The 27,745-nt window shown below is 45.9% G+C and overlaps 1 protein-coding gene across 1 annotated transcript in view; it reads left to right on the forward strand.

Annotated features, from left to right (window-relative positions):
• Window positions 1–27,745, forward strand: part of LOC306790690 (connector enhancer of kinase suppressor of ras 3-like) — a 46,063-nt gene that overhangs the window by 5,539 nt on the left and 12,779 nt on the right. The window contains exons 2-13 of the mRNA XM_079287134.1: window positions 11,547–11,710; window positions 15,446–15,648; window positions 16,859–16,946; window positions 20,571–20,612; window positions 21,503–21,622; window positions 21,793–21,852; window positions 22,599–22,667; window positions 22,779–22,925; window positions 24,208–24,332; window positions 24,656–24,846; window positions 24,940–25,026; window positions 25,671–25,921. Coding sequence (XP_079143260.1) covers window positions 11,547–11,710; window positions 15,446–15,648; window positions 16,859–16,946; window positions 20,571–20,612; window positions 21,503–21,622; window positions 21,793–21,852; window positions 22,599–22,667; window positions 22,779–22,925; window positions 24,208–24,332; window positions 24,656–24,846; window positions 24,940–25,026; window positions 25,671–25,921 — 1,547 coding nt within the window. The remainder of the gene's footprint in view (window positions 1–11,546; window positions 11,711–15,445; window positions 15,649–16,858; window positions 16,947–20,570; window positions 20,613–21,502; window positions 21,623–21,792; window positions 21,853–22,598; window positions 22,668–22,778; window positions 22,926–24,207; window positions 24,333–24,655; window positions 24,847–24,939; window positions 25,027–25,670; window positions 25,922–27,745) is intronic.

Below are 27,745 nucleotides of genomic sequence, written 5' to 3' on the forward strand. Positions count from 1 at the left end.
TTTCTTTGTGTTTATTTTTACGGGTGGTTTTCCTTGCAGGTCTATGGCACACAAAGGCGCATATAACTCTATTGCGCTGATACGGGGAAACAACTGTGCCAAGCTTCTGTTGTCATTTTGCCATAGTTGAAAAGTCACCAAGGGAGTCCACAGAAAACTCCACAAATGAATAGCAGTGAAGCCTTTTTTACTTTCCACAGGATCTCTTTCACTTTTCATCCAACTTCTTCTGAACTTCCCCCATCACAGCTCACTCTTCAAGAAACGCACATGTTGTTTATTCCTTTATTCTCTCCCAACAGGCAGAGCGTCTAACATGCAGGTAACCTATAAGAAGACAGGTCAGCCGTGACAGATCCACCCTGTTGCGCTTTGTCAAAGTGGACTCTGTCAACCCACTGAACTCTAAAATCCTCTACGTGTTTGCCGGAGGCTGGAACTTCACAAATCTTATATCATATCTCAGCTGATCTTGACTCAAGGCTGAAAGTTAGAAAGTTTCAGACAAAACAATTTAGTTCCCTTGATATCAATTCAATAGGTTGTAGGACAGTAGAGGAAAATGTGGGTTTTGGATTTGTTTAAGCAGGGAGTGGTGGCTCCTCATTTTTAAATATATAATGGGGCTGAGGAAACAATGATGGGAGATTCTGTTGATCTGTCTTTTTTGTTTCCACTGGTGTAGACTCCTGGGGAAAGCCTCTCACCTGCCCTTCCATCTGTTTGTATGTCAACAGCACATTTATCATTTATAGGAACACGACTGTCCCTTTCTTAACATGTCACGGCAGTGAGGGAGACTCACAACAGGTGCTGGAAAGAGCACAAACAAACCTCACCTGGAACTGGGTGGGGTGTTTTTGTTTTTTTGTGGTGAGAGAGATTAGCATGAGAGAGAGAGAGAGAGTGAGTGTGTGTTCATGGAGAATCCAACATTGGTTTTAGAGCATCAAAACCAAATGTAAGGACACGTCTTAAAACACCTCAGTCTGTACAGTAGCCACAGCCCGACCTGCATTGTGTGACTGTGTGTTCTCGATGGCTGCGTCACAGGCGCCCTGTGACAAGCTCTCGTCATCGCTACCTTTCTTTGGAGATGACTCACCCCCCCCCCCCCTCGCAGCAGGGAGAATGGGATGAGCTGGCGAAGGCCCGTAGGCCGCATCGTGATGTCTTACGTTGCATAATTATTTCAAGTGTACATCATATCTGCTCATCTCTGTCGTATTATGAGTCATTTGGAATCTTCGTGGGAAAGCTGACTTTGTCGATTTGTGTTCAGTGTATGCGTCCTTATGCGAGGCGTGTGCACTTTATTGTTTTTGTTGGTCCTCTGCGGAGAGGATAGATTAACTAATGAGGCTCTTCCTCCCCTGACCTGGACACAAGCCAGCAATCGATATTTGGATTGCGGTCACATTCTCCTCTCCTCTTCCTCCTCTCCCTCTCTCCACTTCAGCCTCCTACAACTTCCTCAAACCCCCGTTCCCCATTCCCCCCCGGAACCTCTTCCCTCATCACTATAGAGACCGTAACTTTAATTACATCTCCAGCCAATGCGTCAGCTCTTTGTTGGCGACAATTGTGACCACTAGAAGAGCTTTGCGCTGCCACAGTGAAGCGCTCCTGCTGGGCTTAGCCTGGGGACAGGGACAGCTGAGAAGGGGACCTCCACTGTGCCAGGGTCAGATATGGACCCGCTGTCGGTTGTGATCGAGTAAATCCCCTGCTTGACTTGGCAGTGGAATATTTTTCTTTCTACTTTTTTAGTCAGGCTTTTTAACAAGATTCGAGAGGGGGGGAGGGGGGATTTACCCTCTGGGAGATTAATAGCAATTAGCGGGTTCTTATCCAAAGTTGCTTATGAGGGATCCACATTAGGAATTGAGCTACACTCAACCACATGAGCCCCAGGGGCGATATGAAGCTATCTTTAGTTTAATTAACAGCTTGCTTCTGTCTGTCATATCTTTCAGTTTCATAAAAGCATTGTCCTACAACATAATAGCACAATGGATGCAAAGTTTGGCTCTGGAAGAAAATGTGCCCACATGCAGTGTTAGCCGGAGTGCTAGCACACCATTCCCATGGCAAACTAAATGAGTGGGGCACATTTCCTTCCCAAAACCGTGTTCATCTTAATTGTGGTTTCCATAGGCAGCTATTATGGTGCTGGTAAATTGCTCTGTAATCAGTGTGTAGGGCCACCCTGATCATACACCGTACATGCGATGGGATGAAAGCACCAAACTGAGCTTTTTTCCCCCTATGACCTGTTTGTGTCTCATTGGCTTTGACTTTGGATCAACGGTTAACTTTTATGGGGGATGCCGCCTCTTCAAAGTGGTAATGTTCTGTTTTGGTCTTGCCTTGTCTTTTTCTGTCTTTTGTTCCCCCGCTTTTTGCCTCTTTCCTTCCATCTCCGTCTGTTTGTAAAGAGCAAACAGTCTTTAATTATAGTTTTGTCTTTGGGAAAATAATGTGTAGGCCAAAGCAAAGTTAGTGTCTTAGAAATCCTGTTGACACATAAACAGCGCAGTCTGTTATGCAACATCTCATTTCAGTTGTGACTCTCATGCCACACGGAGTGAGTGTCCTTATTGACGGAACACCTATTGTGATTTAAAAGGACAAGACTGTTCCCAAATTCCAAAAGTGACTGTCTCCATTGCATTGTGCACCTTCAAGACACAAACACTGCTACTATCTTGGGATACATGTCGACAGGGGGAACCACAACAATACGAATGTTAGAGGGGCCAAAGAAAAGACGAGATATTGTGGTGGGTGGAGTACCAGGACTGAGAGGAGGAGGAAGGGGGAGGGAGGGGGGTGTTTGAGTCATGTTTGAGGTCTTTGTTGCTTTCTTTAGTGAGTGTTAATGCTAGTGGTAACGAGCTGCAGTGTGGCCGGGCGGCCGACTGGCTGCAGAGTGATGGGTGTTGTTTTTGTTGGACTGAGAGGTCTTTGTCCTACACTTTAGCAGAAAGATAAGCTGCATGTAAACAGTCGAACAAACCTGTCTTTGAATATTCCCGCGCTGATGTACCAACTACTTGAAGACAATACATTGTAATGTTGTACAGCATATTGGCATTGACATAGCAGGGGGTGCACGGGTGTAATTAATATCCTTAATTAGTGAACAGCAAACTGTATTGCAGCCCTAATTAAGGATATTAATTATACCTGTGTATACACGGCCCTGTGCCTGCTGGCTCATTGGCATGGCTTAACTCATCACCTGGCTTAATGGAACAGAGCCGTCATTAAAGGAGTTAGTTAGTTAGCTTAGCTTAGCACAAAGACTGGAAACGGATGAAAACGGTTAGCCTTGCTCTGGAAAATGGAAACTAAACCGCTTCAGTTCACCAGCTAACTCATCTCATTAACATATGTCATTTTTTTATGAAGTACACAATCTGAAGTGCTAAAAAAACGACAGTTGGGGCTACGTGTCAGACTACTTCGAGGTCACAACCAGTTACTTCCTTGGGTGCGTTCAAAAATAGTCACCCGGAGGGGCAGAGCGCACTCTGCGATAGGGCTGGGCGGTATGACCAAAAATGCATATCGTGGTATTTTGTAAGATTCTGCCGGTTTCACGGTATTTTTATTTCCGCGTTAAAGCAATTAATTAACGCTGAAAAGAACCAACCGGCCAGCGAGCGGTGAACAGCTGTTTGTGTGGCGTGTCTGCCGTTCCGTCACTTCCTGTTTCCTTCACCTACATTCCCCTGGGTCCTAAGCCCCTCCAGGTTCAGCTTCTTATCACCCTCTATGTACCAACGTACAAATACCACACATATTACACGGTAATCAGCGTTGCATATGTGTCTGACCAAAATACTTTTTGTTCATCCTGCGTCGCTCTTTTCTGTTCTTTCATGTAAAGTTACTGGAGCGACAGAGCCTCTCCCAGCTGTTAGCAGACTGTTGTTAGCGAGCTGTACCCAGCATGCAGTTCGGCGGGGAAATTTTATAAATGTACAATTATTAGTGTTACAAATTGTTTGTCACAAACTGTTGTGTCGTGGTGTTTTGCCCTGTTAAAGAGCATTAGTTGTGGGTTGTTAATTGTTGTTATAAAGTTATAACCATGACTAGGGTTCCCTCTCAATACACTAAAGATAACTAGCTCCGACGGCAGTGCTTCTAGCAGCGAACAATATATTTTGCTGCCTGTTGAAGAGTGACAGAAGTTGTTTTGGCTGTGCACCGGTGTTACGGTATATGAAAAATTCATATTATGCGGGAAATTAAAACCGGTATACCGGTTGAACCGGTATACCGCCCAGCCCTACTCTGCGCTCTATAGAACCAGACGGCAACCTCCGGTATTTACCAAAATGTTGCACTTTTGATTTTGCTCTTCCGAACCTCATGATTTCTGCCATGAAAAAAGATCAATGCTTTTGAATGAAATGGAAAACCAATCAGACTGGTGTACATGTTAGCATGAGTCAGTATCCTGGATAATCCTGGAATTTGTTATCCAGGTTTCCCTTTATCAGGATATACCAACCCAAGAATCCTTAATTTTAAGGGGAAACAATTCAACTTAACTAAAACCTAATGATGTTACAGGTTGTAAACTCAGTGACCCAGACAACCAGTTGTTCAGTTTTCTTTTAACGGCCATAGCTGTTGCGCTGGATACGGGTTTGCAAAGACAGTCTCTTTCTCTTTGTCTCACTCAATCACTCTATCCTCTTATCTGTTTATGACCAGAACTCATCATGTATTGGGTCATAGGACATCCAAAGTACCTCATACCCTCCTGCGCTGCTCTGGTCTGCTCTACCTCCAGACGTCATCTCTCCTCTCGCTCCAGTCAACATTAACCAAGCTGTCCACCCCCTCCTCCCCCTCCATAACCTGCTTAAACTTAAAAATCGGACAAGTTACCAGCAATGTGACTGGGGCCGTGTGCTGTTGGAGTTGAAGATTGACCGAGCCCAGGGGCTAGTGCTCATAGTAGACAGCCCCGCCAACTTTGACCCCTTTTCTCTCATCAGTCATCGTCCATCACCCCGTAAGAGACAGAGCTGCTTTTGTCTGCCCGTGCAGCGACTAACCTCAGCTGCTTTTTCTCACTTAGCCAGCTCGCTCTGGACACATCACAGCCATTTTGTAGTTGTCTGTTTTTAAGATTAGGGGTACATGACGTGAAACGCCCTTTTGTTAGCCGGAGGAAGCGATGGTAAGATTAAAACACGGGTCGCACAGGTTCATAGCCAGTTTAAGCTATCGGAGATATTCATTCTCTGTGTTCAAAACTATTGCAGTTTCAGCTGCTGCAGGAATATCTTGGAAAGAACAGCCAGTATCTGGAAACATGACACAATAACGCTCCTCTTTGTCAGGGATACGACTTATTCAAAGCAACCATAAAACAAGATGATTAGCCTCCGAACGGACTTTAGTGACGAGTCTCCTAGAAAGCTGTGATATTCTACGATACTACTCTCAGATGAGGACACAACATGCTTGATGGAGAGATGTAGCGCACCATTGTGTAACTCCTATTCCCAGCTCCCATTCAAAGGGCCAGCCCAGTGTGTGTGTGGACAGGCTTTGTTGTCCTGTGAAGTCATGCATTAGGGGATAGCTTAGCAGTCGCCGAGAGGAGCTCTTTCTTTCTTTCTAATTACAGCATGGCCTGGTCCGGCCGGCGACCATTGTGCCAGGGTGCTGTGAATTCCCACAATGGAGCTGCTCAGCGGAGAACAATGAGTCAAATTCCTGACCGTTCCCAGCAGGTTCAGAGGCCGTGCTGACGAATAAAGACTGCAGCGTTACAGTGGCTTTGCTATTCTACACCCAGTGGGGATATTGGTTTGTGTTTGTGCGTGCGTGTTTGTGTGTTCCTGTGTGTGTGTGTGTGTGTGTGTGTGTGTGTGTTAGTTACAGGGTGGCTACGTCTCCCACTGGGAGCACAGGGAGGGGTTGAAAGATGGGGGAGGTGAAGAGGAGGGCGCTTGTTTCGTTCTTTCTGTCGGAGGTGCACTGTTCGCTCTTTGCTGGTGTAATGAAACTCCTGAGAACCAAAAGTTGGCCACTAAAAGCTGCATTGAAAGCATTGTTGATCAAAATTGATCATAGATCAGACGGAACACTGGACTTCCTGTAAGACTACATGTACAAACCCGTTCTGATCACACAAACGCAGTGGGTCCTTCGCTCTCATGTACTTGGCCACGATTAACACAATCTGCTGTCTTTGTGCTTCTGTACAGATGGCAAATGTCGAGATTGTGACAAGAATAGCCCAGCCATTTGCAAGCGGAAGGGTTCTGTTGTTGACATTGCCAGAAATGTGTGCTTACACGGCCTTTAAGTAGGCTGCAGAGCTGCAAGGCCTCCAACAAGGTCTGGTTGCACTTGTTGCATCCAGACTGGAGTTTCTGGGGTTCTTGCTTTCCCAGCTGCTCAGAAGTGTGTGTGTGTGTGTGTGTGTGTGTGTGTGTGTGTGTGTGTGTGTGTGTGTGTGTGTGTGTGTGTGTGTGTGTGTGTGTGTGTGTGTGTGTGTGTGTGTGTGTGTGTGTGTGTGTGTGTGTGTGTGTGTGTGTGTGTGTGTTTATACCCTGACACTGTTGCGTTGATAACCTGTTCTTCTCATAATCACTGTTTACTGAATGGGAGCTGGTGGGTGGTAAGAACGACCCCACAGTGAACAGCAGGTGCCCCACTGAGACAAACATACTGGCATCTGCCAGTCACCTCCCATTCTGTGTTTGTTTATCGCTCACAGATTTTGACAGATTTCGTTCAGATGCCCCCTTGTTCATCATGCAGGGAAGGTCTTTTTTTAACCATGTGAAACTGGTACTATAATCTATTTGATTGCGTTAAATTATAACAGGTTTGTCGTGTACAATGCTACTGTCTGACAATTTTTGATAGAATTTGTATTCAGAGTGTAGTCGAAAAATTCCATCATAGTTGGTGATGTCTTCAAATTGCACAGTCCTTTATCCGAAGGTATTTAAATTTCAATAATATAAACTGGACAAATTCCCCCATTGGAGAAGCTGGAGTAAGATATACAGCAATGCTTCACCATTTGTGCTTGACCAAATGACTTCATTAAAAATATTTTGGGATACATTTTCTCTCAATTGTTAATACATTTCCTTGTTGTTTTGACTCAGTTCTGGATCCAGATAAGGATGTTTTGTTTAGTAAAACAGCAGTTTGAATCCTGTCATTCAACTTGTAATCACAGTTAAGTTTTGGGGGGTTTAGAATGTTCGTCCAGCTTTTTGCCAATGCGGGTGAATTTGACATTGACGCTGTGTGTCTGTGCCTCTGCTACAGTCACACACACTTGCTCTGGTTTGAGGAAATTTGCCAAGTGGTTCACTGAGGCCATAAAACTCCTCAAAAAGCGTTTCATCCTGCGCAGGCTTTTGAAAAGCATTCACACAGTCCTCCCCTTGTCTCTCTCCTCCCCCCCCCCCTTTGCTCAATTCACAACGATGTGACACTCTATCTCCTTTACTGGTTACGCTACCTTTTAATGAAAATTGATAGTTTCTCACACACTCACACACACCCCAGCTGCCATTGATCCAGGCCTAATAAATGTTTTATAAGCCCCACTGTAAGGACACCCCTCTTTTATTCACAAGGTGTCGATGGTTGAGTCCAGAGGGAAAGATTGCTGCGCTACCTTCTTCCCCTTACGGCCCCTGAATTCAGTGGGAGAGTAATACGGTTTCTCTGCTGTGCATAATTATCCCGATCCTCAATCTCTGGTACTTTTAAAGTGGTGTAGGTCTCATTCACCAATGCACGTAAACACACTTACAATTGTTCCAATTCAAAGCTAATGCAGATCGGTCTGGACCCTTGAGTGACCTGGAATTTCTAAACTCTCTGAAGTCTGACGTCTAGGATCAGGGAAAGGAAGTGTGGGAGGATAACGCTCACCAATGAATGAATGGAAGTGAAAAAAGCTCAGAGGAAAAGGATGGGCCATTCATCAATTCGCGGGTGCAGATTCTTTCATCCCGCAGTTTCTTCCCAGACTCTTTTCACATATCTAGTCCGTCTGGGTGATATTGTGTTATTCTGGTTGGTTGGGAGAGCGGCGCCCTTTCACAGGATACGCCTTTTTAACACAGCAGAGAGGAGAAACTCCCTCTGGCTCCAAGTCTTTATTTTTATCTGATGGCATTAAGAGACTGGCCCAGTGTTTGTGTTGGTGCTGTTGTGGGTTCAGGCCGGTTCAGGCCAGTTCAGTCCTTTTAAGTCTTTTACAATGTAAAGACGATCCCTTTGCTGTTGGCCAGTCAGGGGTTAAGCCTAAAATTCTCCAAAGCCTCGCTTCTGAATTAGCATGCCAAGGAATGAGAACAATCCAGCGAGCCTAACTGGACTTGACTCGTGGAGGCTAATGGTTAACAAGCCATGATGGAATTTCCCCTTTGATTCAGTGGAGGTGACCTGAGCTCTCGCAGATATTTTTTTAAGGATCGAAACTGTTATCACAAGGGGAACTTTGATGCCGTAATGGAATTTGAATGGCCTTGAAGGGAGACCTATGTAGGTAGTGTGTGAGCCCAATGCAGCGTATTCTGATGTGTGAAGGGAACAGAGAAATGCAGAAAAAAAGGAGAAATTTCGAATATGAAATAACCAAAATGGTTCCAACAGAAGATATTGAGTTCATCACTCAGAGAAGCTGGCTGATAAAATAAGTTTCCAAGGCCTTTAACATCCATCATAAAAGTTTATCTAAACCTCAATTTGTATTTTTCTATCTGCTTCTGTTGTCAGCTGAACAAAACAAAATTGTTATTATTTGGGGTTGCATTAGAAAATAGATTGGGTTATAACTTTTATATCAGTGAAAAACACTGTTATTTTATGGTTATGCGTATAACATGTTGACGCAGTGTGTGTGTGTGTGTGTGTGTGTGTGTGTGTGTAGTGTATACTCTGGTGCTCTGATACAAGCAATGTAATGTCTTGTGTAGTCAGCATTTGACCACCATGAACACATACATACACACATTATCACCTTCTTTGCATACTCTCTGTAACACATGTAGAGACTGAGTGTCACCGAGGCGTGAAATATGAGGTGCCATCTTCAAAATTTGTCTCAGTGACCACAGAACACACCCAGCGAGTCTTTAATTTAACTGCATGCTTTACATCTCACATGGATGCCGCTATCTGCTCTTAAGTTACATGTTCCAGAAAAAAGCAGCGCTTTCTGTGACTTGAATATCAAACTGAAAATAGATCAGCCAAACCCTCACACTGAAGAATATTATTTGTGAGAGAGAGTGTGTGTGCGGTGCGGTGTGGTCAGAGTGAGTGTGTCTTTCAGAAAAGCAGGGCACAGGGCCATGTATCTGCAGCTGCCCCCTCTCTGTGCGCTCTTTGATGGGGAGAAAGATGGCGTTGACTGCTACACCCACAGCTACACACAAACACACACACAAGTTTGAGTTTTTTTTATGGCCGTGTTTCATCATTCTACAGTATCAGAAGAGCCGGTTACAGTTCACTACAGTACGCCCTATATTCACGGGAGTCACATCCTTGTATTAGGGCTGGGCGATAAATCGATTTAATCGATTAATTCGAATGTGTGCTTTAAGGCGATGTGTTTTATTGAAAATCGAGAAAATCGCCCCCACCCCTCCCCCCCGTTGGGCTCCCGTAGTAGAGTGCGCGCGCATTGTTTACAAACGAAAACAATGGCGGCCAGCAGTGAAGCTCTCGTTCATAAGAGAGGGAAGAATGTGTCTTAGGTAGTCTGGAAATGGTTCGGGTTCGTGTCATCTGACACAGAACAAACAGCACCACGATGTAAGGTCTGTCTAAAAGCTATTGCTACAAAATCAAGCAGCACAACAAATTTAATGCAGCACCTCAAACAGAGGCATGCCGCCGAGTGGGAGAAGTGTTGTTGCCCTGAGGAGGGAGCAGGACCGCGGGAGCACAAGCGCCGCCGCCGCCACCTCACAACAACAACCCAGCATTTTGGAGACATTCACCAACTGTACTCCGCATGAGAAGAAGAGTGCCCGGTGGAAAGCCATCACGGATGCAGTCGCGATGTATATCGCAAAAGATATGGTGCCCATATACACCGTGGAAAAGCCGGGGTTTATTCACCTTCTCAAAGCTTTGGACCCCAGGTACGTGCTACCAAGCCGTAAACATTTTTCTGACGTTGCCTTGCCTCGGCTGTACAATAGTACACGCCAAAGGATTTCTGCGGAGCTGGAGGGGATGTCATTCTACTCCGCAACAACTGACCTGTGGTCCAGCAGGTTGACCCAGACACCGATCCACTTGACTGGTAGAAGCGTCACCAACTTAACTTTCCAAGGCTAAGTACTTTAGCAAAGAAATACCTCTCTGTGCCAGCTACAAGTGCCCCCTCTGAGAGGCTTTTCAGTGTGTGGGGGGGGGGCATTGTTACATGCCACCGTGCATGCCTGAAGCCAGAGGTAGTAGACAGGCTTGTCTTCCTGGCAAAAATATTTAGAAAAAACATGCACTACTGTTTAATACTGTTGGTTATGTTGTGAATGCACTTGATTTTGTTTACATGCACTTATTTACTGTGCAAAATATGTTATGTTGATGTTAGATCAGATGTTGCACTTTTGAAAATGTGAATGTTAAAGGGTCACATACATTTTATTTCATGCTGTGTTTGTATCAGTGTATTCAGTTAGAAAAGCTTACTGTAAAAAGTTACATTTGCACAGTTGTTTACAATGGAAGGCTACTATTTAATGCCATTTAATGTTATGTTTAATTTAATTTTATATTTAAATGATTCAGGGAAACAAAAGAGTGACCAAATACTTTTTGTATACTACAGGCACCTTTCTACAATGTTCAGGTTTTGTTTGCACTTTATTTTTATCAACCTACTTGGGAAAATCATCACAAAATAAAATAAAAAATAGTTTTCAACAGCTTCTGTCATCTGCAAAAAATTTTGGGGGAAAAAATCGATTTAAATCGTGAATCGGATTTTTTGTAAAAAAATCGGAGATTTTTTTTTTAGGCCATATCGCCCAGCCCTACCTTGTATGTTCCATGACCGAAGCAGTTGGAAGTGTAACGCTCATTTGTAGTTGGTTCTCCAAATAGTAGCAAGGGGACGCCCCTGACGCTGGCACAATTTGAAACGCCCACGTACACACACACACACACATACACACCCATACGCTCACAAATATAGCCATCCATTGTTTAACCAGCCCAACAGACAAAAAGGTCTCAACCGTTACTCTGTTTCTGGTGTGTTTATCTGTCAAAGATAGCAGTCCCACCTGTTCCCTGTGTGCACTGTACCTACACACGCACGCGCACACACACTATTTGGACACTAGCTGAACTACTCTGTCCTTCTTATGAGCTGAAGTCTACTTTTGTGTCTGAATTGGGGCAAAGAGCTCTTTGCAAATGACAGTTGCAGCGAACCTTTTTCTGAAAGAGCAGACCGCTCTGTATGTTTCAATGCATGTCTAATGAATCCCTCTTATTTTTCCACCACGTTTGTCCAGGTTTGGATGACAGCCTGCAGCAGTATGTGAGCAACTTTGAGCTGGAGAAGATCAGCGGGGAGCAGCTGCTGAAGATCACGCATCAAGACTTGGAGGAGCTCGGCGTGGCCAGGATTGGACACCAAGAACTGGTGCTGGAGGCCGTCGATCTGCTCTGCGCTCTGGTCAGTAGACGTGTGTGTGTGTGTGTGTGTGTGTGTGTGTGTGTGTGTGTGTGTGTGTGTGTGTGTGTGTGTGTGTGTGTGTGTGTGTGTGTGTGTGTGTGTGTGTGTGTGTGTGTGTGTGTGTGTGTGTGTGTGTGTGTGTGTGTGGCTAATGTGACGTGTATCCAGAATACAGTAGCAGGGATATCACAGCTAAAAGCATAACCGTAGGACGGGACTGTATCTTCTGGAAGGCGGGGGGGTTCTCTTTCGGTCACTGTCCCTTCCCCTCGTTCTCAATGTCCGCACTCACCAAAAAAAACAACCCTCCAGCCTGTAGTGTCTGGTTGGGCAGCTGAAGGAACCAGCGATGCAGAAAGGCTCATAATTTCCCACACAGCTCAGCAGGGTGTGGAGGCACCACAACACACGAAGCAGCCCGAGGACATGGGGGGGGGGGGGCGCAGTGTCAGTCAACAAGAGGAGAGGCCGGGTCAAAGAGGCCCTGGGCTCGATTTTGGCCGTTAGAAACTGTGTGAGGTTACAGAGGCAGTTGATGGTAATCGTGTCACAACGAGTGACAGTTTGAGAACTTTGATAGATAAGAACCCTCCACCTACTAAGTCTCCTTCACACACTAAATACATAAAAAACGCAAAGGTGTATTTGCTTTTTGGTCTCGTCAGACAGGTCGTTCTCACTACCTGACCTGTCATTCTTATAGATGCCCCGTTAGGCTCTTGTTAGTGACTCTGGGAGCGAATCAGCTGACCCCTTTGTCCGTCATCAGAGCTCCCAGAAGTACTGCCAACAAAAATATGTCTGCCTTCAACTAGTGAGCACGAAAAGAGTGCTGAAAACCGTCCATGCTCCAACTGGAAGAGAAGCGGGTTTTCCAGCAGATGGGATCGGTTTGGAGTTTTATCACTTCCTGTGCTATAAAAGCCCCAGATTGTGGTCCCCTGCGTTTTGATCTGTGTCAGCGTTTTCTGCCTTTACGCTCTCTTAAAAAATGCTTTACATTAATCGTTTGGGGCATGGTTGTTTTTATACCGAAGAAACTTGGAAATTCTCTCCCTCCTACATGAGGCTGCATCTTGCATTGACGCTGATGTGAAAGCTGTAGGTCCACCAGGTTTGGATTCCATGAACCCAGAAACCCCAACCTGTCCTCTACCCGTTTACAGAATCTCCTCTACCTGTGGTTACTGGAGGCGCACACCTGGAAGCACTTGGCACATACAGTACATGGGTGCCTTTTCTTTTGTTCTGATAGATTTACTCATCGTAGAATATGTACCATATGGTACAACAGGTGGTCCACAACCTCTTTTACCATCACGGTAATCAGGCCCAGATTTCTGTTCACCCCTAGAACCTTGACATCATGGCAATGAAATCTCAAATAATTTTCCTCTTGAGCGGCTTCATAAATAAAGTGCTTCCTCGGCATGGTTTTGTTATTTTAAGTAAACCCCCCTTTTCCTTCTCCCCTTTAAAATGTACTGTTAGTTAGTAATACAGTGTCTGCGTGTTTGTAAGACTTGATAGTCTTATGCGATTCAACTTAAGGCCAGGAATGCTGGACTCTCAGCAGCCTTTCACCTCCCACTGAAGCGGTCTGGCTAAATGTTTTTTGTCCTTTAGGGGTTTCCTTATTAAGAAGGAGGCCTTGGCCTGCCACAGGCCCCCGTGGGAGGAAGTGAGGCCCCCCGATTCAATTAGCTTTAACTGAGGCAAGGTCACTGCTACCAACAGGAATACAGGCCACCATCACCCGACACCCCCCACAAGCCCCCCCCCCCCCCCTTCTCTCTTTTTGTTGACTTGTCAGGTCAGACTCCTCCTGTCGCTGTAGTCACATTCGTCTTTTGTGACACTTTGCTACTCGGCTTCGCCCTTGAATTTTAAACATTTAAGCGTGTGCACACATTGTAAAGATTTTAACCTTTTATATATCAGGGACCTGAGCTGTCCTGTCAGCAGTTTCAACCCTATATCACGATGGCCAATGGCCTAACGCACTACCCCCACAGCCCTGAAGGAAACATCCATACTCGTGCTTCTCTTCTATCCAAAAGCTATCGAGAGCAAACTGCTGTCTGGGGACAAAGAGAACATTTCAATTAATTGTACTGGACTTCTCTGAGCCGTGATGTCTTTTGCAGAGTCGGTGTTGAAACCCAACACTTCTTCATTTGTTCTCGGAGCCCAGCGACCCACACACAGACCTGCTGCACCACACGATATTCACACACACACACACATTAACAGTCTCCAGCATACAGCATATGACGGATCATCTGGCTCCGTGAGCCACAGAGCCGCTGTAAATGTATTTTACCGATGCCGAGGGGGTGATCTGTCCCGACTTATAATATAACGCTTAACCTTAGATGGCACATTGTAGCAGACTCACGCACAAACTCTCGTTCAAGGGTACATACATTTGTCTCTTTTATGGTCGAGTCAGATCCATGTGATGCCTGTGGCGTGGGCAGGAAGTGCTGTGTTGTGATAGCCTTTCTCCAGAGGACACTGATACAAGTATTTAGTCCCTTCAAAGAGCCCCAACTAGAACCTACACAAAAACAGCCTCTGCCATCTTGGTTCTAGATTAACTGAATGTCTATAAAAAGGCTTGAAATGCTGTTTTGAGAATGAAAAATTTGCATTTGACTGGAACCTCATATTTGTGCTCGGACATGGTTTTTCACTCAGCCGACAGTGTGGGACAAAAGCTCGCTGGACATCTGTGGGCCAGTTAGAACCGCTGAGACTGTGTGATTAGCCTGCTAATGAAAAAGCCAGGAGAGACGTCTGATCTGGAAAACACTCGCACTGCCTCTGTGCCACAGTTCCACTTCTACTGTGTGGAGGACTATTTTCCTTTCCCCCCCGTATATATTCCCTGAGAATGTTTGCTTATCTTTAATGATGTTTTAATCCATTTCATGTCAAGTGTGCCACGAGGAAGGCAGCCTACAGCTACTGTTCGACTAGTCCAGGGATTCCTTTGAGCACTGACTGAGTGGATTTGTATATTTCTTTGAGCTGATGTTGAATAGAGGCAGTGCCACACTAAGCACTTGCAAATCTCCTTCGCTGTTTCCCCAGACACGTGTTGTTTTACTCCTTGCTAAGCGTATTTAGCTCCTGTCACACCGCACATACGGCAGCATTGCTGGCAGCGATGCAACCCCGTGTAAGCTGATATTTACCAGGACAGCAGCCGGGCTGCCCTTTCTTTGCTTACCTTTTAAACACACACACAGGGCAGTAGCTGAGCTGCTACGTAGCTGGGTCAGTGGTGTGCTCAGTGACCCTTGCAGACACGGAGCTCTGCTGCTTTGTGCGTCTGAATAATCTATAAATTGGAGGAATGCAGAAGCAGGAAACAGCCAAAGGCTCAAGAATGCAAACTTTGCCCCGCTTGGTAGGAATCAGGTGATTGCATGTGCACACACTCACTGCACGCCCCACAACAATCCTGGAGACTGGAGCTGTTCTCACAGACCTATATGTCAAAGAAATGATTACAGCTCTGCATTGTACAGGAAAGAACACGTTTTCCTGGGAATAGGACTCCACTGTTGTCACATAAAACGAGTACCTCCCAGGTCTAGAACTGTGCAGAGGGGTTGTTTGCTTTGATCCGGAGTTTAATTGGAAATGGTTATAATTTCGGCTTCAATCGTGAGTGCGTGCTCACTCCATTTTAGTTTGTTAAAATGGTGTGTTGACTTCCCGTTTCAGAACTATGGGGTGGAGACAGACAACTTGAAGAATCTGGTTGTGAGGATGAGAGCCGCCACCAACAGTCTACACATGGCCACGTCTGACCGCAGGAAAAGCCCCGTGTACGAGGGCAGCATGTCACGCAAGCCTCCCAACGACTTCCTCACCTCTGTGGTCGAGCTGATCGGCGCTGCAAAGAGCCTCCTGGCTTGGCTCGACAGGTAACATTTATTTTTTTTTAGCCACAACCTGCTTGTGCAGGCCAGATATCAGAAACCAGAAGGGCTGCCATATGACTGCTACCAGGAGATACAGGCATTTATCTTTTGGCATAAAAGGACATTTTCAGAAAGTTAGCAACAGCCATTGCACATATCCATGCAGTTGGCCAAGTTACCACTACACACAGCTGTAAAGCAGAAATGCAACCCCCCGTGAGCTTTAAGTACGGAGCTGGCAGGCTCCCCTGATCTCTCCTGGCGACCTGCTCCACATCACACCATAAAAGCAGAGCATGCTAAGCAGGACGCCAGGATTAGGTGTTCGCTGGCTGAAACAAAGCTTCTGTTTTTTTGTGGCACAAAGAAGGTAAGATGAGGTCGTGATTTAAATGGTAGTTTAGATGAGAGCACGTGTTTAAAAGTGCGGTGCTAAAATGACGTCAGTGTAGTTCACATTTCTACATGTTTTTGGTTTGAAATGAGCAGACGTACTTGAAGGACTGCAGTGAGGGTTGGGTCCTGATGTGATTCATTCGCATATGTTTTAGATGGAGTTAATGGTAAAGAGATACAACCGCGTCTGTCTGTGGCAATTCACCTAAGCCCAGCAACCAGAGCGAGGTTCACTGAGTCTATAAAGTATAGTGTCAGCTGATTCCACAGTAAGTCACTTGAGTGATATACGCTCCAGGGCCACTTTATTAGGTACACCAATACAATTGTATGCAATCCAGTACAACAGCTCTGCTGCATTTTCTTTCTCAATGAAGCTTATGATGGCTATGTTTTGTTCAAACTATATGTTTATTACTGAAGTCAAAATAAGTTGTGGTGATGACGTACACAGAACTGCATTTTAAAATGTGTTTCCAATGTTCTTCTTCTCTCATGCAACGAGTCGGGCACAATATGAGAAACACCTCTCAGTATAATCCAGCTCACTTCAACACCCCCATGCAGACTACAGCCTCAGTAATACACATTTAGTTCAATGAACATTATGATCTTTGTGAAGGTAGAATTCATGGATGAGCTCGTATAGGTGTGCGTATTAAAGTGACCACTGAGTGTTGCGATAAGCATCAAACATTGGTGTCAGATGCTCAGATTTTAAAACTATTCGGCCATGTGAATGACTCACTCTAAACCCAGCTCTGCAGTCCGTCGCTGGCTCCTAATGTTCTCCTTTACGTTCTTTGTCTGCTTGCAGGACGCCTCTTACGGGGATCAGTGACTTCACAGCCACCAAGAACAAGATCATTCAGCTGTGCCTGGAGCTCACCACCACAGTTCAACAGGTCTGCACACTAGTTAGCGCAACAGCACACTCGCTACCTAGCCCCTGGGAAACACACAATAGGTTTTTCCACCGAGCACATACCAGCCCAGGGGCACAGACATGCTAGACAAAGTGTTGGAGAAGAGAGAGTTATGGGAAATGTGGTCTGGCAGCCATGACACAAGCCTGAAGCCAGCAGTCTGAGCACATTATTGCAAATGCTGATGTTTTTCTTGGGCTCTTTTCCTCCTCCCGCTGGCTAATGAGGAGACCCCCTTTAGTGCGGGGACGTTTAATGGTAACCGTCGCGTTTGTGTTTCCAGTTTCATAAAACCCACTGGCGCTCTTTTAAAAGGCGGCCACCAACATTCCCCAGGCTGCCGTACACTTTTAGCCATGTAGTTCCTGTTTGTGCTCCTCCAAGCCGCTCGCAGCGGGAGACCAAACTGTCTGAAAGCGCTTCCTGTGTGTGTGTGTGTGTGTGTGTGTGTGTGTGTGTGTGTTGGTTTAGTGCAGGGATGAGGAGCTGCTCCATCTGACGGAGCATGCATCCGATACGTCTCACAACTTACTGCGTAGCATTGCTCTAGCATTGCATCACGATACAATTGGGTGTCGACTTTGGTCGTTTCGGTCGTTCATACAACCAGAAGCGGTTGGTCGTATGTCTTAAACAAAGGGAGCTGGTGAGTGGCCTTTTCTTCAGGATCAAAGACGTTCGCTTGTATGTGCAATTTGTTCTCCCTCAAGGGTTCGCCTTAAAGCAAAGCCCGCTAAGCAACTAATTTTACGCGGCCAGCGAAAGTGGCTGCAGACACTGCAGGTGTAATCTTTTTAGGGGGTTATTGCATCAAAATGAATTCCTTTCCCAGAGTGCCTATTTCCTCGCCACAGTCTGGGATTTCAGCGCCTCTGGTGATTTACTGTGGGTGCCTCGGTCATGGTCTTCCAGGGGAAGTGGGGGGGGGGTATATGTTTCCCACACTGCCACGGGTAGTGTAGCGGTTACGGTGTAGAATAGGTGCTGAAAGAGTCTTGTAAGACTGGAGGGATTAGTTTCCTCCAACAACTGGAGGAGAGATGCAGTTTGGTCCTCTGTTCGTAGCTTCGGGTGCAACTGCAGGAACACTGATGAGGAGGCTTCTGTCCAACTCATCACATCGTTTAAGTGTCTAACCTGACACGGAGTTAGCAGACTCTTGGCTTCCTTTCTCATTTCTTTAGACCATTTAGCCTCCCTTCAGCCCCTGGTTAATAAAATAGGTTGCGCAGGAGACTGCCGCAGCGATTAGTTTTATGATTGGGGAGGACGGCGTGAGGTTTGTCCGGCTCCTTCATGAACTTCAGCCAAGAATTGGGGCTTTTCAGGTCACACAATTTATGTGTTCTGCCTGAATGAAGCCTGTGTGTACACACACAATGGGACACGTCCATAAAGCCGTGAGCGCGTCAGCCATCTTGGCTGACCCGTCAGCGTGGAGGTCATTCTATTTCAACGAACCACATTTGTATATATCGATCCCCCGTGTCTTTTAATCAGCGCCTCCCTCTCCTGAAATGTTGGTTCAGATATGAAGTTTATACCTCTCTTCTCTAGTTAAAGAAAAACAAACAAAGATTCCATTATATAGGCCAAACCCTGAACTTTAGCAAATGTATCCATCATATGTTCATACATTATGAATAACAGGATGTCACATGGTCTTTATTTCACTTCAGTGTAAAGGCAGCTACACTGCAGGTTCCCTCACTGTGCCAGCACTCCTCTCTCTCTCTCTCTCTCTCTCTCTCTCTCTCTCTCTCGGCCACTTCATTGCTCGACCATGCAAATCCGCTCTGCTGGCAGATCAAAAGCCTAGAGAGCAGCACACAGAGTCATCTGATCCACACCGGCTGTGGGATCAAGTCCATAACGTGAGGGATCAGTACACCCAGGGAATTGTCCCTCAGCCTCCTTCAGCGCTTAGTTACTATCCAGATCCCGTGTACTAGAAGGACTTTGGTTTTGACAAAGATGAAGGGATTCATCTGGATATCACGAACAGACCTTAGAGGGATCATCTGCGATATTGTCTTCACATGATTTGATGGTGCCGCTTGATGATGTTAAAACTTGATGGGAGGTATGCCAACCCATGTCTGCAGCACACACACCGATACCGTTTTTTGTTTTGCGACCTCTAAACATCGCAACATGTATTTTTAGCTCATCCCTCTTGGCTCGGTCAACAGTGCAGTCATCCAAACATGGGCCAGTCTCTAAAAGAAATATGCAGTCGCATGTTTACACTAGCAAAGCCAAATTCTTTCAGAAACCACCATATGTTCTTGGCTGACTTTAAATAATGTATTGTAGGGAAACATGCGTTTGGGACCAATATATGTCAAATGAATTGAAATGATTGTGTTTTTCCGACATAATGTTTATAATCCCTCGCCCCCAAGCAGGGGGAATGTGGTAAAGTCACGTGTATATTACTTTACCAAGAGAGATTAATCCTTCAAACAGGCACTCAAACGCTGATCAAAAATCATATTTTGGGAGCCTTGGGTGTACTCTGCTTTGATGCGAGGCCATCGCTACGGCCACAGACAGTCATTCAAATCCTTTCGAGGCAAACAAACTAACAGTATGACAAGCCAAGTGCATTGTGAAAACAGACGCCCCCTTTAGCCCAGTGGAATGTGCCAGCTGTGGAAATATGGAAAAACATGGTCGACCCCCATTCGCTGTCTGCACAATGGATGCACAACGAGCAACAGAGCCGGCTTTGTGCGCGGCACATGTCTGTGCATGTCACTAATACTGTGAGGGCCACAACACCAACATCCCTTTACTTTGCATCAACAAAGGCTTGTGGCTTGTGAGGCCTCTCTGGAGATAGAAGAGACTTGTTGAAGTAGATTTTCTTGTGCTCTAGTTATGACAGAAGCATTTTACCTGTGTTTTGATGGATGGCCTCCCTTTGGGCGTTTTTTCCAGCATAGAGCTAATTTCAGGGACCCCCACCGTGAACCAGGGGCCCTTTCACCACCAACAACACAGTTGTCCCGGGAGGCAGTTGGCTCAGCTGTGGCCACTCCAGCTGCAGTCTGTGCAGTCTGTGTCGGGACACGTAAGCGGACAGTCTCCCAGCTGACTTTGCTGATTTTATTGTTGGATCCTTCCCCCAAACAACCGTGATCACAGCTACTGTATCTCGTTTGACTTCCTGAAACCCCTGCCTCAACTAGCCCCCCTCCCCCCTCCCCCTTCCAACTGTGGAAAGCAGCGATGCATCCAAATGTTTGCAGGAAACCATATCACTGTTTGGATGAAACACCAATTGTTTTTTCACCATGTCATTGGCACATTGTTACTCTACGAGTGTTGGTATGGTACTCACGTTTCAATGTATTTTACTGAACCACACAGCGCATTATGCAATTATAGCCTCTCCCAGAATTTAGGCAGAGAGGTACCGGTAGTTTGAATCTAAAAAGCTGTTTGTTTGAGGCTGTTCTACATTTTTCTCAGTTCTATATCAGGAATGTTGATTATATCGCATTTACCCAACCCCTATACTTTTTTTTTTTTTCTTCCTCTTTCCTGGTGTTTACTGCTCACAAGCCTAATCTGTCATCACTGTCCTCTGTGTAACAGGACTGCAGTGTTTACGAGATGGAAGAAAAGATCCTGGAAGTTGTAAGTATACCGTATCTCTTCTCTTCGGTTCTGCTGATGTAAACTATACGAGACCCTGAAGTTCCCTAGGTCTGGTAGCTCGTTTGGCTAAATGTCTTTTTTTTTACATGTGTGACATGCTCTCAGTAGCGAGGTCCTTTTTTCTGAGTGAATAGAGCAGACTGGTCTATAGGATTGCCAACAGAGGAGGCGGCTCTAATACGCCCCGGGCCATCAATCAGTGTTTCCTGTTCCTGACGCTCTCCAGACCCCTCGGGCTAATACTGGGCTTCCTCTAGCACTCTGTCTCTCTCTCGGACAACCCAAGTCAAGTCCACATTAGAGCCAAGTCTCGTCCTTGATGCTCGCCTCCTCTACATAAAGTGTACGCCATGTGTTCAAAACAAAATGCGTGTGCCTGAGCAGAGATGTCACAGATAGGACCCCCCCCCCCCCCCCCTCTAATGATGACAAATTACAGTTTTTGTCCTGAAACGAGCAAGAAAGGGGGCGTGATGTGCATAGGACTGATCAGTGCTGTGTGTGTGTGTGTGTGTGTGTGTGTGTGTGTGTGTGTGTGTGTGTGTGTGTGTGTGCACTGGAACGTCCAGTTAATAGCGCACTAATGGTCCCCTTTAAGCCCATTAAGCCTTGCACTAAACATGAACATACACTCAGAGAGTCGTGTGCAGAGGGAGTAGGTCAACGTACTAATGAAGGAGAAGGTCTTCGTATTGCAAGTAGCAGTGTGACCTTGCTTGTTCCAGCCTGTACATCACGCAATGGTTATAAGAGGCACAATTCACCATTAGAGTATTCAGCACGGCGCTTAGAATCACAGTGAGGAGGAGAGTATTGTGCTTCACGTTTTATTTACCGGTGAACTTTATTTTTCCTTTTTTCCTCTGCAGTCTAAGATTTTGAACAGCATCTGTGATCAGACCGTGAGAACGACCTCTGACCCCCTGATGAGCCAGTCGGCCTGCTTGGATGAGGTCCAGCTGACCGATATCAGACCGGGAGAGGGTCTGGTAAGGAATGCTGCTTTTTGTTTTTTTCCTTCCTCTTTTTTTTCCCCTTCCGAGTGTGCAGGCCAGGAATGCATGCGATGCGTGTCAAATTGTCAACCTCACATTGCCGCCATACGTGTCTCTCCCTTTGGGAGTATTGTATTTTTACTGAAACAGTTTTTTGCCCCTAGGGGATGTACATCAAGTCCACCTACGATGGGTTACATGTCATCACGGGAACCACAGAACATGTAAGTATGACAGTATGCTGACCACAAGAATGCATTCAGCCCCTTTCAATGCTGGAATTATGTGAACCAGTGAGACGACTGTGAGACAGCCTCGTTGTAGACCAGAACGAGACATTTGCATTGCTGCCCATCGTGATGTCATATGTCTGTTACCACTCCTTACTCTTCCATTTTTTTGTGGAATAGAAATACCTCACTCTCACTTTCTCATCCTCCTCTTCATTGTCCTCCTCCTCTACCGAGGGCACGCTGAGTTATCCGAGGGAGTTAAGAACTGCTGATCCGTAAAGGGAACTGTTTGTGTTATTTACCGATTACTGGAGTGCAGAAGCCTCCACTGCCTCCACAGAAAGACGTGCTACCTTTCCCCACGCTGAGACAACCAGTCAGTGACTAACGCACCAGCATCACGGCCACGGTTGGATCCTCACGCCTCCGGTCCTTAATCGTGAATCAGGGCCTGAATCATCACCGATAATAACTCGTTAATCCCGTTTGACATCCGTGTGACATGAAAAACAATTCAACTGATATTCATACACGCAGAATGTTTGTGTTTTCTCACGAATTGAACTCAAGAGTGTTTGTTTGTCAAATATTTGCTCTTTGAAGAGAGAATTTCAAAGGCAGACAGGGCTGGCACTAAAGTAGGGCCAATTTCAACAAAGTTTTGTAAATAGTAAGATGTGTGTGTTTTATGAAAGTGGTTTATCGGGCTTTGACCTTTTACTTTGTTTGTTCTTTAGTCACCAGCAGACCTGAGCAGGAAGATCCATGCTGGCGATGAGGTGATCCAGGTCAACCAGCAGACAGTGGTAGGAACCTTTTTTGTTTCTTCCTTTTGGATAATTACATATTTGACTGTACGTACTGTCAATTTGAGTACACACTGTGGATGTTAATGGTGTTTGTGTGTTTTTAACCAGGTGGGCTGGCAGCTGAAAAACATGGTTGTCAAACTGAGGGAGGACCCCAAAGGTGTGGTTCTACTCCTGAAGAAGAGGCCCTCAGGCACAACAGGTTTCACCCCCGCCCCACTCAAGAACATGCGCTGGAAGCCCGCAGGACAACAGGTACACGCACACAAATGACACACTCTTACTCCTTTCATTATGGAAGATCCACAAACGCCTGTGCGTCTAGTCATTATCGACCAATTATCAGCTTTTTAGGGAGTTTGTTCGAAAACAGCAAGTTCAGACAAGTGTCACAGAGCCACCCTGAAAGTGCCGCCGGCTCAATCACGTACAACATCGGGGGCAAACAAAGTCCCGTGATGTTATCTCGGAGATAAAGCCGGCAGCCTACAGTGTTGGAGTCTGGTTAGATTGTATCTGGTTTATTAGAATGAAATTGCCCCAGGATGTTGCCATCAAACGGAGACAAAAGGACTTAAAATAATTCATGTTATTTGGGTTCAACCTCGTCAAAGGTCAGGGGTAGCTGATGAATATTGTGCTAATCAGGTTATGTGACTGTAATCCAATTTGCTGCTCTCCCTCATGTGAACACATTAGACTTCACTGAGCTTTTAACCACATCTCTGCACCTGAGTCCCGTTTTAACAGAGAGGGAGACAATAAGCCCGTTGTAAACTAACACGACCAAACTCACAGGCTCTGCCCTTGTCTTATCACGCGTTGCCTGTTTCATAGCCAGAGAGGGCAAGATGAGAAGATATCAGCTAAAGAGTGGGTTTCTCAAAACAACAAAGAGCCTCTTAACACAGAGGTGGCCAATGTCAACATCATCAGCCGCATCTTGTTTTAACAAGTAGTCCGGGCTATCGGAGGCAGACATCTCCGTTTATCTGAGATAACAGGGCTCCAGAAGAAGACAAAGCATACACCCTGATTGAGGAATGGATGACACTGGCTCTGTAATGCTGTATCATTTGTACACATGGGAGCTATTTGGACACGAACAGTGGGTGGAAATGATTCATAAGAGCCCAAACGGGACGTGTTAGTTTGTCATTAATATATCACATCTACTACACTGTATCATCAGGCATATCGTTTAGGTCCGACGAGAGCGGCAGTGAATACGAGTCCTAACAATCGCGTCGCGGGCACAAAGTTGTTGAGTGTCGGGGGACATACCTGTGGTAAATGAGTACAGTTTTAAGTACATGTTTCGCCGACTATTTTGGACTTCGCTTACAATCTTTCCATACCTCAAACGAGACAAGGTTTATACTCGGGGGGGGAGACGCACTCGAGCACTTAAATGTCTCGCCACATGTGTTAAACTCCTCCCAGTTGCCAGCAAGTCATATTGGGTCTTAAACCGAGAGCAGCGACTTTATCTGTTTTCGAACCGTGAACTGACGTTGATACATTGTGTGTTTTTCAGAACAATTCCTCCCTGATCAAAGTCCAGTCTCCCTGCGGCTCAGCTAACGGATCGACCAAAAAGGAGAAGTCTGCTATCCTGAACTTGTACATCCCCCCTCCTCCTCCAATGCCGTACACCCCACGGTGAGCTTATTGTGTCATTAGGTTTAATTTGATTCAACAAGTTGAGTTCCGAAAGTTGGAACATGGGAACGAAGCCTTAAAACAACTAAATAACGAGACCAGCCTGCAGTAAGCGACCCCTTACTCACCCCGAGTCAACTGTTTCCACAGTTCTACCCCTCACATCGAGTTGATAATGAGTGTGTCCCTGACCTGCGATCGCCTTACCTCCCTCTCCTCCTACTGCACGTTCCTTTCTGCTTGTGTTCAGCCCACTCTGCTCCCACCAGAGTGGGATGTGGTGTTGTAATGAATAAACGAGCATTTGGTTTTTCTCCACGCAGAGAGGAGAGAACGGACTGCTTCCGCAGCAGCATTAGTAAAAGACCAAAGGGCTGCGAGTCACCCAACTCCTATCTGGACCAGGAGAGCAGACGACGCTGCACCATCGCAGATTACGACCAGCTGAGCGGCGGCTGTCCCATCGAGGCCAACGTGATCCAGCCCAGAATGAGGGAGCACAAGTCCTCGGGTGGTCAGTAGCTTCTCATTCAGGGAATCTTAGAAGCGTTCCACCGATCTCTTTTAAATTATGCCAATTTGATGATCATGAAACTCTTGCCTCTAGGTAAGCCCCGGCCGCTCTCCATGCCCGTGGACACCTGCGTCGGAGTGGTGGATCCCTACGCTAAGCCCTGGAACCAGGGAAAGAAAGGTACGCACAAGACACTGCTCACGCCCTGGTGAAACCCTGATGATTCCATGTTTAAGCCTCACTTCAAGGACTGCACACTTATGGTTCATACTAATTATGAGCAACAAAAGCAGAGAAGCATTGCACACAACACTGCCATCAATTGCTTTAGAAGTGACATTTGAGCACATTTAAGTTGTCAAGAGCCTGAATATCAGAAGAAAAAGAATGTAATGGTAGAATCAAGATGATTACATATTCACTGCCAATCATGGTCAATTTACAGCCAATTAAAAAGACTTTCAAAGAACTTCATTGAGCATTACATGCGTCCATTATCTCATGAAAGATTAAAGCATGCATTATTTAAATTCACAGAGCTAGGTTAGCCGTCATACTAAGCTAACCGCTCTCTCCAGCTCTGTATATCGAACGGATAGATATGAGAGTGGTATCGCTCTTCTTATCTAATTCTGCAAAATAAGCATATTTCCAAAAAGGTCCAACTAACGCTAAATAATTAACATCAGTGCTGATGTTGCACACTGCTTTGTTCTGGATTCACATTTGTAGGCAATAGATGCTAAAAGCCTTTGACTTAAAACAGCCAGAGCCTCCATCTCATGCCACCGCTGAGCTGACGTCTCGCTGTCTCTCTGCCTCAGGTGAGGACCTCCTGTACAGATACCTGAGCAATGAGAGGATCCCCACCATTGCAGAGGAGGCCCCCTCGGTGTCTCCACCCTACAGGCCCGCGGGGGAGCGTCACCTGGTCCGAGTGGACCACATCCGGGGCAGCCGCTACTACTCCAACCACGACCTCCACAACAGCGCCACCATCCCCTACCAGGAGGACATCAAAAAGGCCCCCGTAGGCCCCGCCTCCAAGCGCGCCACGGCAGAACGCTCACTACTGGTCAGTTGGATCACGCGGCTTAAGCTATTGACTCACTGATGATACGCTTCCTGTCCGGGGCTTCCTGTTCCCGTCTTTTGTCCTTCCTCAGTGCCTTTGATTTTTAAACAGCCGGCTGTTTTTTTGGGGGGTTTTTTTGTGGCAGCTTCGGCTTTTCTCACACTCCTCTCTCCCCCAACCTCCTTATTTCCCTGTTGCTACTACTACTACCAACTACTACTCTTCAACCAAACTCGCTTTTGTAGTACTCACTACATCACATCATCCCCCCTTTAACACTGCCCCCCCCCCCACCACCCTCCTCGTCCCCATCGCTGCCTCAAGAAGACGCAGTCTGTTCAGGTTTAGGATACTTTTGGCCTTGTGTGCCGTCTACGGACTCCTCTGTACATATTACGCTTTGTCATGTTTCAGTTGAAATGTTCTCTGGTACCATTATTTAATACTTCAGAAAACTAGCCTGCTATTTGCTTCCTTTTGATTTTATTTGCATAAATACGTTCTAAGAATACAGCATATTCTGTTCTGCTTTTACTCTACATGTTACTTCTACATGTTTTCTCAAATGACACTTTTGTGATCCGTTAGTTGCATTACCCTCGACCAAAGGTTGCCTCTTGTAAGCTATGCATAATACTTCAGAGAGATTTTTTTTCATAGTCACTTTAGTCGACAATGCTGCATCGGTTGGTAAAAGGATGTTTATATCTTGCCGCTGGCAGGTATGTGTGCTGGTTTTAAAGATATGCACTCTATTTCAGTCAACTTTTATATCCTGTGTTTCAGTTTACCCACCTAAAGGGCCTATATGCACACAGCTGCTTGACGGCAATAAAAGGTATTTTTCTCCAAGGACACGCTGGTCAAATGGCCTTCTATTAGCTCACCGATCACAAGAGACCGAATGACAGTATTATTTCAGAAGATACAGGGAAGAAGTGTCTGTTGTTGCTTTATCTGCCTTTTTGTAAGTTTTGAACAGCGTTTTATTAAAAATTGCAGTTCCTGTGAGTGATCGTTTGTATTGTCTTTATTTGGCCGTTGGAGTGTGGAATTACTGCTTAATGTGAAACGTTAATGGAGCATGTGTGATGATATGTTATTCTGATAACGACATGCTGTTCTAGTATCACTTCACATACTCAAAAACGAGATCATTTATCGCCACGATCTGTCAGCGGAGGGCAGCTTTAGTCCTTATTCTCTTCCACTGAATACAGGACCAAGCTATTGAGCCGGCGGGCTCTCACCTTTTGAGGTGAACCCTTCTGGTTGTTGTTTTTTTAAGCATGCTGCGAAAAAGGATAGCTAATGTCAGGTTACCTGTTGTCTTGGTCTCAGATGGGGATGGGTTATGCAACTACTTCCTTCTTTGATGAACTTTAATTTCCAGCTGGAGGACCATATGGTCAAAGCAGGTTTTTCCATCAGGGGGGGATCTTATTCCCTGCACATATGTTGCCTTTTAAGCATTTAAAAACCCCAGGTTAGGATTACTATGCCCGACAGCTTTCCGCATTTTTCATTGATTTTGAAGAAGTGTGCACCTGGGAGGGATCCGCAGCTTTCACCGTGGAACCTAAGATGCGACTGCTGTCGAGAACGACCCTTCACCGCTTTCCCCCTTCCGCCTGTGTCTCTCTGTGCATGAGCTCTACTGATGGAGAGGGGCCTCTTTTCTTATCTCTCCTCCACTCCTTCCTTGTGTCTTGCTCTGCCCAAGCTTGCCAAGCTATAGTCGCCTGCGGTCCTCACTAATTTGCGCTTTCTGAAAACCTGTGGTCTGCCTAAATACTACCTGCACTCTGTTTAACCCACTGCTAA

The sequence above is a fragment of the Melanostigma gelatinosum genome (genome assembly GCF_949748355.1).
Source record: "Melanostigma gelatinosum genome assembly, chromosome: 16".
NCBI classification, from domain to species: Eukaryota; Metazoa; Chordata; class Actinopteri; order Perciformes; family Zoarcidae; genus Melanostigma; species Melanostigma gelatinosum.